Below are 12,018 nucleotides of genomic sequence, written 5' to 3'. Positions count from 1 at the left end.
GAAAGGTCAGGTTACCCACAAAGGGAAGCCCATTTGACTAACAGCAGATCTCTCGGCTGAAACCCTACAAGTCAAAAGAGAGTGGGGGCCAATATTTAGCATTCTTTAAGAAAAGAATTTTCAACCCAGAATTTCATATCCAGCCAAACTAAGCTTAGCTAAACTAAGTGAAGGAGAAATAAAATCCTTTACAGACAAGTAAATGCTGAGAGATTTTGTGTCACTACCAGGCCTGCTTTAAAAGAGCTCCTGAAGGAAGCACTAAACATGAAAAGGAAAACCAGTACCAGCCACTGCAAAAACATGCCAAGTTGTAAAGATCATTGATGCTGTGAAGAAACTGCATCAATTAGTGGGCAAAATAACCAGCTAACATCATAATGACAGGATCAAATTCACACATAACAATATTAACCTTAAATGTAAATGGGCTAAATGTCCCAATTAAAAGACACAGAGTGGCAAATTGGATAAAGAGTCAAGACCCATCAGTGTGCTGTATTCAGGAGACCCATCTCACATGCAGAGACACACATAGGCTCAAAATAAAGGGATAGAGGAATATTTACCAAGCAAATGGAAAGAAAAAAAAAAAAAAAGCAGTGGTTACAAACCTAGTCTCTGAATAAAAAGACTTTAAACCAACAAAGATTAAAAAAGACAAAGAAGGGCATTACATATTGGTAAAGGGATTAATGCAACAAGAACTAACTATCCTAAACATGTATGCGCCCAAACAGGAACAGCCAGATTCATAAAGGAAGTCCTTAGATACCTACAAGGAAACTTAGACTCCCACACAATAATAATGAAAGACTTTAACACCCCACTGTCAATATTAGATAGATCAACGGGACAGAAGGTTAAGAAAGAGATCCAGGACTTGAATTCAGCTCTGCACCAAGCGGACCTAATAGACATCTACAGAACTCTCTACCCCAAATCAACAGAATATACATTCTTCTCAGCACCACATCACACTTATTCCAAAATAGACCACATAATTGGAAGTAAAGAACTCCTCAGCAAATGTACAAGAACAGAAATTATAACCAACTGTCTCTCAGACCACAGTGCAATCAAACTAGAACTCAGGACTAAGAAACTCAATCAAAACTGCTCAACTACATGGAAACTGAATAACCTGCTCCTGAATGACTACTGGGTACATAACGAAATGAAGGCAGAAATAAAGATGTTCTTTGAAACCTTTGAAACCAATGAGAACAAAGATACAACATACGAGAATCTCTGGGACACATTTAAAGCAGTGTGTAGAGGGAAATTTATAGCACTAAATGCCCACAAGACAAAGCTGGAAAGATCTAAAATTGACACTCTAACATCACAATTAAAAGAATTAGAGAAGCAAGAGCAAACACATTCAAAAGCTAGCAGAAGGCAAGAAATAACTAAGATCAGAGCAGAACTGAAGGAGATAGAGACACAAAAAACCCTCCAAAAAATCAATGAATCCAGGAGTTGGTTTTTTGAAAAGATCAACAAAATTGATAGACCGCTAGCAAGACTAATAAAGAATAAAAGAGAGAAGAATCAAATAGACGCAATAAAAAATGATAAAGGGGATATCACCACCGACCCCACAGAAATACAAACTATCATCAGAGAATACTATAAACTCCTCTACACAAATAAACTAGAAAATCTAGAAGAAATGGATAAATTCCTAGACACTTACACTCTCCCAAGACTAAACCAGGAAGAATTTGAATATCTGAATAGGCAAATAACAGGCTCTTAAATTGAGGCAATAATTAATAGCCTACCAACACAAACAAGTCCAAGACCAGACAGAGTCACAGCTGAATTCTACTAGAGGTACAAAGAAGAGCTGGTACCAGTCCTTCTGAAACTATTCCAATCAATAGAAAAAGAGGGAATCCTCCCCAACTCATTTTATAAGGCCAGCATCATCCTGATACCAAAGCCTGGCAGAGGCACAACAAAAAAGACAATTTTAGACCATTATCCCTGATGAACATCGATGCGAAAATCCTCAATAAAATACTGGCAAAGCAAATCCAGCAGCATATCAAAAACCTTATCCACCATAGTCAAGTCAGCTCTATCCCTGAGATGTAAGACCAATGGAACAGAACAGAGCACTCAGAAATAACACCACACATCTACAACCATCTGATCTTTGACAAACCTGACAAAAACAAGAAAGGATTCCCTATTTAATAAATGGTGCTGAGAAAACTGGCTAGCCATATGTAGAAAACTGAAACTGGATCCCTTGCTTACACCTTGTACAAAAATTAATTCAAGATGGATCAAAGACTTAAATGTTAGAACTAAAACCATAAAAACTCTAGAAGAAAACCTAGGTAATACCATTCAGGACATAGGCATGGGCAAGGACTTCATGACTAAAACACCAAAAGCAATGGCAACAAAAGCCAAAATTGACAAATGGGATCTAATTAAACTAAAAAGCTTCTGCACAGCAAAAGAAACTACCATCAGAGTGAACAGGCAACCTACAGAATGGGAGAAAATTTTTGCAATCTACCCATCTGCAAAGGGCTATTATTCAGAATTTACAAGGAACTTAAACAAATTTATAAGAAAAAACACAAACAACCCCATCAAAAAGTGGGCAAAGGATATATGAACAGATACTTTTCAAAAGAACACATTTATTCAACCAACAGACACATGAAAAAATGCTCATTATCACTGGTAATCAGAGAAATGCAAATCAAAACCACAATGAAATACCATCTCACACCAGTTAGAATGGCGATCATTAAAAAGTCAGTAAACAACAGATGCTGGAGAGGATGTGCACAAATAGGAATGCATTCCATTTTTGGTGGGAGTGTAAATTAGTTCAACCATTGTGGAAGATTCCTCAAGGATATAGAACTAGAAACACCATTTGACCCAGCCATCCCATTACTGGGCATATACCCAAAGCATTATAAATCATGCTTCTATAAAGACACATGCACACGTATGTTTATTGTGGCACTATTCACAATAGCAAAGACTTGGAACCAACCCAAATGTCCATCAGTGCTAGACTGGATTAAGAAAATGTGGTACATATACACCATGGAATACTATGCAGCCATAAAAAAGGATGAGTTCATGTCCTTTGCAGGGACATGGACAAAGCTGGAAACCATCATTCTCAGCAAACTATCACAAGGACAGAAAACCAAACACTCATAGGTGGGAACTGAACAATGAGAACACTTGGACACAGGGTGGGGAATATCACACACCTGGGCCAGTGGGGAGGTGGGGGACTGGGGGAGGGATAGCATTAAGAGAAATATTTAATGTTAATGATGAGTTGATGGGTGCAGCAAACCAACGTGACACATGTATACCTATGTAACAAACCTGCACATTGTGCACATGTACCCTAGAACTTAAAGTGTATTTAAAAAATATACTACACAAAGGGTACATAATGCTGCACAAATTCTTTCAGAAAAAATGAGGAGGAAAGATAAGAAGGGGAAAAACATCCCAATTAATTTAGTGAAGCTACTATTACCTGCTACTGAAGACAGACAAAAATACTCTAAGAAAACTGCAGAACAATACTCTCATAGAAACAAAAAATTTTAACAAAATTTTGGCAAATTAAATCTAGCAATATGCAGAAAAAGACAATAATCCAATAAAAAGGGCTTATCCTAGGAATGCAAGGGTTGTCAAATATACAAATATCAAAAAATGCAATATATCATATTAATAGAACAAATTTTTCCTATGAATATCTCAATAGAGGCAGGAACAAGCATGTGATAAAATTCAACACCAATTAATGACAAAAAATTCTCAGTAAACTAATAAAAGAAGAGATATCCTTAAATTGACAAAAGGAATCTTAAAAAATAAAACCTACAGTTAACACATTTAACTGTGAAAGGCTGAATTTTTTCTATCTAAAAATCAGAAAAATATCAATGAACATTGCTTTTCCTAATTTCTATTGACCATTGTACCAGGGAGCCTAGCCCGTGGAATAAAATAACAAATCGTAACAACAACAACAAAAATAACAAACAGATTGGGAAGAAGTAAAACTGTCCTTATTCACAGAATTCATATATATTAAAAAATCCTAAGGAGTCTGCAAAAAAATGGCTTCTGTAACTTAATAGGTTAATTGAACAAAGATGCAGGATAGAAGATGTAAATGAAGATGATATATCCAGCAAGTTCAGTCACCAGGACTCTTACTATCGTTAAGAAGTCAATTTTCTCCAAATTTATAGAGTCAACAAAATCTCAGTAACTTTTTTATAGAAACTGACAAATTTATTCTAAAATTTATATGAAAAAGCAAAGATCTAGAATAGCCAAAACAACTTTTAAAAAGAATGAAGTCAAAAGGATACCTGATTTTAATGCATATAATAAAGCTACAGTAACCAATGCAATATAGTATTTGCATAAGTATAGATGTATTAGGAAAATAGAACAGAATAGAAAGCCTCTAAATAGACTCAGAAAGAGATCAGAGCTTCCACAAAACTACCAAGATAATTTAATGGATTAAACGGCACTGTTTTCAGTAAACTATACTGGAATAAAGCATTTTTTTCTATATGAAAAAAATTTTAAACTTGATCCTTTCATACACTAAAACAATTCATTCAAAATGGATCAGAGACCTAAACATGAGAGTTAAACAGTAAAACTTCTAGAAAAAAGCAAAGTAGAAAACCTTCATGACATTGAGTTAGGCAATAGTTTCCATGATAAAAGCCAAAAAGAATGAATCACTGAAAAGATTAATAAGTTATACTTCATCAAAGTTGAAAGTTGAATCCTTGTTTCATCAAAAAGACACAGAAAAATATTCAAAAGCAAACCACGGATTGGGAGAAAATATTTGTAAATATTTATTCAACAAAAGGCTTGCATCCAGATTGTATAAAGAACACTACACTCAGTAATAAGAGAAACAACCCAATTTATTAAAGGGCACTTCACAAGCAAAGACACACAAATGGATAAAAAGCATATAAACAGATGTTCAAGACAATTGGTCATTGGGGAAATGAAATTAAAATCACAGTGAGTCCCAGCACTATGGGAGACCCAGATGGGCAGATCACGAGGTCAGGAGATCGAGACCATGCTGGCTAACACGGTGAAACCCCGTCTCTACTAAAAAATACAAAAAATTAGCTGGGCGAGGTGGCAGGTGCCTGTAGTCCCAGCTACTCGGGAGGCTGAGGCAGGAGAATGGCGTGAACCCAGGAGGCGGAGCTTGCAGTGAACTGAGATCCGGCCACTGCACTCCAGCCTGGGCGACGGAGCGAGACTCCGTCTCAAAAAAACAAACAAACAAAAAAAACAAAAAAACAAAAAAATCACAGTGAGATCCCATTAGACAATCACTGGAATAGCTAAAATGTTAAGAACTGACAATACTAACTATTAATAAGAATGTGGAACTGGAACTCATATATTGCTGACTGGTAGGATTGCAAATGGTACAGCCACTTTGTAATTTGGCAGTTTCTAGCAGGTACACTTAAATACTTATATAGCCCAGCAACTCTATTCCTAGTTATCTATCCAACAGAAACAAAAACATATGTCCACACAAATATGCATATGCAATTCCTCTTAACAGCATTATTTATAGTAGTCAAAAAAATATAGAAACAAACCAACTGTCCATCAACTACTGAGTGGATATAGTGGATAAAATTCCATTCGATAATACTATTCACAATAAAAAAGAACAAACTGTTAATACACACAACAACATGAATGAATCTCAAAACCATAAAGCTATTAAAAGAAGCCAGAAATAAAAAAAAAAAAAAACTAGAAACTGTATGATTCCATGTATATTAAATTTTAGGAAATGCAAAACTCTAATGACAGAAAGCAGGTTAATGTCACCTAAGGCAGGAGGTAGGAGCAGCAAGTGACTGCAAAGGAGTATGAAAAAACTTTTAGTGTGATGGAAAAGTTCTAAAATTGATTGCATTGGCCAGGCACGGTGGCTTATGCCTGTTATCCCAGCACTTTGGGAGGCAAAGGTGGGTGGATCATCTGAAGTCAGGAGTTTGAGACCAGCGTGGCCAACATAGTGAAATCCCGTCTCTACTAAAAATACAAAAAAATTAGCCGGGCATTGTGGCAGGCACCTGTAATCCCAACTACAGGGAGGCAGAGGTTGCAGTGAGCCAAGATCACATCATTGCACTACAGCCTGGCAACAAGAGCAAGACTCAGTAGACTCAGTCTCAAAATTAATTAAATAAATAAATAATAAAATTGATTGCATTGGTGGTTGCATGTCTGTACATATTTACTAAAACTCATTGAATGACATACTTCGAAAAGTGTGAATTTTATTATATGTAAAGTGTATCTAAATAAAGGAGAAGGAAGGATGGAGGGAGAGGGAGAAGAAGAGAGGAAGGGAGGGAAGAAAGGTCTGAGTCTGGTCATAAGGAAACATCAAATAGACCCAGATTGAAGTTCATCCTGCACTACAAACAAAGCCATACTCTGTAAGACTTCCAAGGACATAAGACACAAGAAGAAAATATGAGGAAGTGTTACAGATTAAAGAACACTTCTAAAATATGACAACTTAATGCAACATATGTCCCTGTATAGAATTTTGGCCTCAAAATGAAAAGAAGACAATATTGAGACAGCTGGCAATATCTGGATGGGACCACCAGTTCATAATTGGATGGTAGTATTGTACTGATATTCCTGTCTGTGAGGAGTGTATGATGGTTATGTAAGAGAGTGTCTCACTTTGGGAAGTTGCACACTGGAGTAGTTAGCAGTAATGGTGCACCATGTCTGAAAAAGTGGACATGTATAGGGAAAGAGAAGGTAAAGGAACAAATGTGGTAAAATGTTAACAGATGAAGAATCTGGTTCACTCGCAGGGAAGCAGGTATTGTTTGTACTGCCTTTGCATTCCTTTTGCGTGTTTGAAATGATTTTAAAATTGTTTACAATGTAACTAAAAATAGATCAATTGACAAATAGAAAAATGAAGAAATATACCATTTTTATGAATGGAAGACTCAATATTATACCAAACTGAGCTAACTACCTATATGAAGTCAGTTAAGTTACAGAGCTAAAACCATATACTGTCAATCACTTGTTCAGAAACCTTCAATGGCTCCTCATTACCCATATAATAAGGGGATTACACTAAATTAGATAATACTTGCAAAGCACCTTACTCATGATCCAACAGAGTGGGAAGTAAATACCTTTTATATCCTTTCAGAATTCTGTCTGGTATTTAAAGGCCTTCATAATCTAGGCATAATCTGTCTTTTCCTTCCTTTTAAAATTCATTTATGCACTGAATACGTATTTATTGAGTGTCTTCTATACCTCAGCACTAAGGAGACATGATGGATAATATAAATATAATTACCCCCTTATGGTGCCTAGATGAAACCATTATCTGGCCAAACTTGTCATTCACCGTTGTGAAACAAGCCTTTCTAAAACAAAACACTGATTCATTAACTCGCTTCCCTATTCAACAAATACTCTTTAACTTCATTCTGACTTTCAAAACTGTACCTAACTATAAAGGCAAGGTTCAAATGCTTGTTCTTCTAAGAAACTTCTTTGATGATCTCAAGACAAACTCGATGACTATGTGTTTGTTTTTCTAATATGGGTCTTACCACGTACAGCCTTCTGATTGCACTTACTTAGACCTAGCATCTTAGAGCAAAAAAGAGAACAGGTTTGTCAAATTCCAATGCCATCATTGAAAAGAGGCTAGTAAAGAATCTTGATGTAATAGGGGAGGTGAGAGCTGTGGCCAAGTAGAGAAGCATGCCGGGTCTAAAGGTGTTCAAATTCACCTTCTTCAAAATATATAAGCAAAAATAACACCCTCAAGTTTAGGTTCTCTGGTATAAATTCATAGATGAGGAAACAAGATCCAATACACAGTGGCTGAGTCAGAATGTCTCAAATTTATGAGCAGGAGCAGAAACCATTCAATGATCATAGACACCGTTTTCAACTTTATTTTAAACTCCAGGTGATTCAGCCCAGAACTTCTCAGAGTTGGTGACAAACAACGATAAATGACTCAACAACACCTCTCTGCAGCCGGCTATCTGGAAGCCTGGCCCTCATCACCCACAATGTGTAGGATGGACTGTGCCAAATCAGGTACTGGAGGAGGTGAGGCACCGAAGCTCCTCCCAGCCGGTTAACCTGTTTTTGAAACCACCTTTGCAAAAATTGTAACTGAAGAAATTATGACAGTGAAAGAGATCAGACCTAATCCACTCCTCCTTGCTTCTAACCTTTAAACTCCTTGTTCATTCCTGGGATTTAAACTCCTTGTTCATTCCTGAGCTTAGGTCGAACTAACTTTGGGAAGGAATTCATTTCATGGTTTGACTCTGAAACAAAATTGATAATAACCCTTTTGTGAAAAGATCCCCTTCTTGCCTGGGGACTAATCTGCCTTTGCAGGACTAACAAATCAGCTATAAGATTAGAAATTAAGGTTAGGGGTCATGCAGCCTCTGGCGCCAAGAGTCGGAACCTCCCCAAATTGCTCCCAGGGAAAACATCACTATTGTAAGACCCGAGATTGGTGCTTGAGATATTTTGCAGACCCTGCACTGGATGGATGAACTGATACCACCCAGACTGGCAATCTGGGTCAGCTACTTCTGCCATTCCACCCAGGAACAGAAGATGGCAAGAAAACCTGACTTCGGCCCCACTAGGACATCCCCAGGAACCTTAGACAGGTTCCTGACCAACCTGACCAATCAGCACTCCCCAGTTTCCGAGCAGCTGCCTGACAAATTATCTTTAAAAACTCTGATCCCATCCCAGAATGCTGGAGAGACTAATGTGAGCAATAATAAAACTCTGGTCTCCCGCACAGCCGGTTCTGCGTGTCTTACTCTTTCTCCATGGCAATTTCCCTTTCTTGATAAATCTGCTCTGTCTAGGCAGCGGGCAAGGTAAACCCATTGGTGGCTAAACTTTGATCTGACAACGCCTTGAGAAGTCAGACAGCAGCCTCAGGCTGGGCCACCCCAGGGCGTCCTCTGCCATCCTCCCTCTCCCACCTCCTCCGGTGCGGCCCCCTGCTGCCCTCGCCACAACACCCCGCGTCCTTCAGGCTCACCTTGACATAAGACGAGGATGCAGTAGAAAACCATGAAGCAGCAAATGTTATTGCAACACTCACAGCAGGGGCTGACTAGACAGCCCAAACCACAGGGCTGCTCCGAACTGTCATCCAGTTCTCCCGGCTTCTTGGAAACTGAGGACTTGTCTTTTTTCCTTTTTCGGAAACCGCCGAACCTTATCAAGGCCTCTGGAAGTAGTCTCAGATACCGGTATTTTTTCCCCAACTTCTTCGAGGACTTTGAGGACTTCGAGGACTTCGGGGATTCCCTGGCCCTCCAGTCCTTAGCAGGCCGGGCCCGTGCGGCCTCCCGCGGCTCTACTCTTCCTGGGACTTCATACTGGTCCTCAGAGCGCCGGGCGACGTCTTCGGGCATGGCTCACTTTGGGCGCCTCCTGGCGACGCGGCCCAAGTGCTCTCTGCAGCCCGTCCTGTCTGGGCCAACCCAAAGGCCAGCCTGGCGAGGGCGTCGAAGGACTCAGTGGCCACAACGGGCTCCGCAGCCCAAGCCTCCGGAGCGAACGTTTCTCCTAGGGCAGGAGGCAAACGTCCTCGCAGGGGGTTGACAGTTGAGAACTTCCAAGGCTTTTTTCCTTCTTTTCTTCCACGTGCGAAAGGGAAAAAAAAAAAAAAAATGCTACAAGTAGGTTTTGATAACTGCTAACACAGACAAGGAGCACCAGAGTAATTTTAATGGCAGTCAAAGATTGCCAGTACTTATTTATTAAATAATACTCATTACGAAGCATGGAAAAAAAAGTGGAACTGTCTGTCCCCGGTTTCCCCAGAATTACTTTATTGTGGTGGCTTTCCAACGGAAATATCTCACTAGAAACAACCTGAAAATTGTTGAAGGACCAGGAGAGAGCAGAAGACATTGGAAAAACAAACAAACAAACAAACAAAAAATTTCACCACAGTAAAAGATTTGGAGGCACAAATATCAGAAATCAATGTCCAAATGAATGTCCTTAAGTGAAGTGTTTTACACATAGAAATGATTGTCCTAGAAACCCTATCCCAACTCAAGAACAGAAAAGATTATTATTTTCCACCTTAAATGAGGGCATGAGAACCAGAGGATTATTTTTTCAGGTAAAAAATGTTTATAGAAGAGAAAGAATGTAAGTGAAGGGTAGAAGAGTAGTAGGATATGAAACGTGGCTTTTTTTTTTTTTTTTTTAAGGAAAATGCAACTTCTTATTGGTTTTCTTTTCTTAGGCTGATATATAAGCTCTTTAGGCCATGTATATGTGGAGGGTGACTTTCCAGGATAGGTGGCACTATCTTCTCTCCTATGGATTGGACATTGTGTTGCCAAAACCAATTCAGCTCTTCAACAAGATTCTGTGCTGCTCCAATAGTGCTGGCCTGGTAGACCAGGGAACGAAGAATTAAGAACCACGGACCTGAAGCCTGATCTTGACTCTACATTGCTTCATGACAATAAATATAAACAAACAAACAAAAACCGTAGGATTCCTAGGAGGTAGGAAAGACAGTGGGGAGTGGTGGACTCTTACTTTTGTGCTTCAAAACCAGAATGGGTACTGCTTGGGTGGAGAGAGGAAAAGACAACTCCATTAAAAATGAGTGGTACTGGGAATTTTGCTTCTACCCAGAATATAGAAAGCCAAATAAAATGTAACCCCCACCCCAATAATAACAACAACAACAAAGCTGGATAATATGAAAAAATATTTCTTTCATCAGAGAGCTACATTTCTATAGCTATGGTTGCTGTAAAGCAACTAGGCAAATTGATTCTAAAGGACAACAAGCCCCTCAGAAAAGGGATGGGACACACAAACCATTTTGCTTTTCAAAGAGCACAGAAGGAAAAAAGAGCAGTAGTAAAGGAAGATAGAAACACTTAAAATTTTAATGAATTCTTAAAGACCAGGGGAAGTTTAACAGTTTAGAAACCCTAGAAGCCTAAGAAACAAAGGGAGTCTATACCCATTTACCAGATCTTTGCTTAAGAGAAGAAAGCCTTTGGTGGTGGTAGACTGTCACTGAGAAAGAAGGAATACTTACCCTCCCACCTCCACTGACCCTTCTGCTATCCAAAGCAAAAGCAGTTTTGCCTCTGGGATTGAGGCAGGAAACTCTCATGCCCTCCAGTCTGTGACAAAGTTTATCTGTTACAGAAGAAAAAACCCACTGAAGGAGGAGCAGCAAACCATCCCGTCCTATGGCCTACCTTAAGATTGACTGCCACCAGAGAGAGGGATAGAAATAAAAACAGTCTGCCAAAAAGAGAGGAACAGGAACTTCATTTCTTCCCAACAACCCCACTGAAACAAGGCAAAGCCCAAACCTTGAGGTTCAGGCATTCGGGGCCTGTGCAAAATTGAGGCTGGACCAGGGGCAACCTAGCCTCTGCCTCGATGAGGAGTTTTGCATGAGTGAAAAAACAACAGCACTCCACCAATATAGGTGAGTCAAGAGAGCAGAGGAAAACCCTACCTGTGGTGCAAGCATAGAGGACCTGCTGAAAGCTAAGGGTGGAGTGGAAACACTGACAAACATACCTTCCACACTCTTTGGTCAGCATATTTTTATTACATAATATAGGACACTAACATCCAGCTACAAAAATTGTAGTCTAAGTATTTAAGTAGAAATTGTGGATATTTGTTTACCTTGCTCATTTAAACTTAGTAAACATCACACTTAATTCATGTTGGCTACCTTTATGATAGTACCATGCATGATAGAATTTCATGGTATGAATTTACTGTAATTTAACCACTTTCTTTTATATTGATGGCTCTTGGGTTGTTTTTCAATTTTTGCTCTGACCAGACTGAAATTAACATGGTTGTATGTATTTTCCTGAAAGACAGATCACTGAT

The 12,018-nt window shown here is 38.9% G+C and overlaps 1 protein-coding gene across 2 annotated transcripts in view; it reads right to left on the bottom strand.

Moving 5' to 3' along the window:
• LOC105471064 (solute carrier organic anion transporter family member 6A1) overlaps positions 1 to 9,717 on the bottom strand; it is a 139,716-nt gene extending 129,999 nt beyond the window's left edge. The window contains exon 1 of one of the 2 annotated variants that reach the window (XM_011723402.3): positions 9,158 to 9,717. In XM_011723402.3, coding sequence (XP_011721704.2) covers positions 9,158 to 9,536 — 379 coding nt within the window. In that variant the 5' untranslated portion in view covers positions 9,537 to 9,717. The remainder of the gene's footprint in view (positions 1 to 9,157) is intronic. The other variant, XM_011723401.3, reaches the window with a different exon arrangement.
• Between the last annotated feature and the right edge of the window lie 2,301 nt (positions 9,718 to 12,018).

The sequence above is a fragment of the Macaca nemestrina genome, chromosome 6 (assembly GCF_043159975.1).
Source record: "Macaca nemestrina isolate mMacNem1 chromosome 6, mMacNem.hap1, whole genome shotgun sequence".
In the NCBI taxonomy this organism is placed as follows: Eukaryota; Metazoa; Chordata; class Mammalia; order Primates; family Cercopithecidae; genus Macaca; species Macaca nemestrina.
The sequence above is the reverse complement of the archived record's forward strand: the minus strand, read 5'-3'. Positions and strand labels throughout refer to the sequence as shown.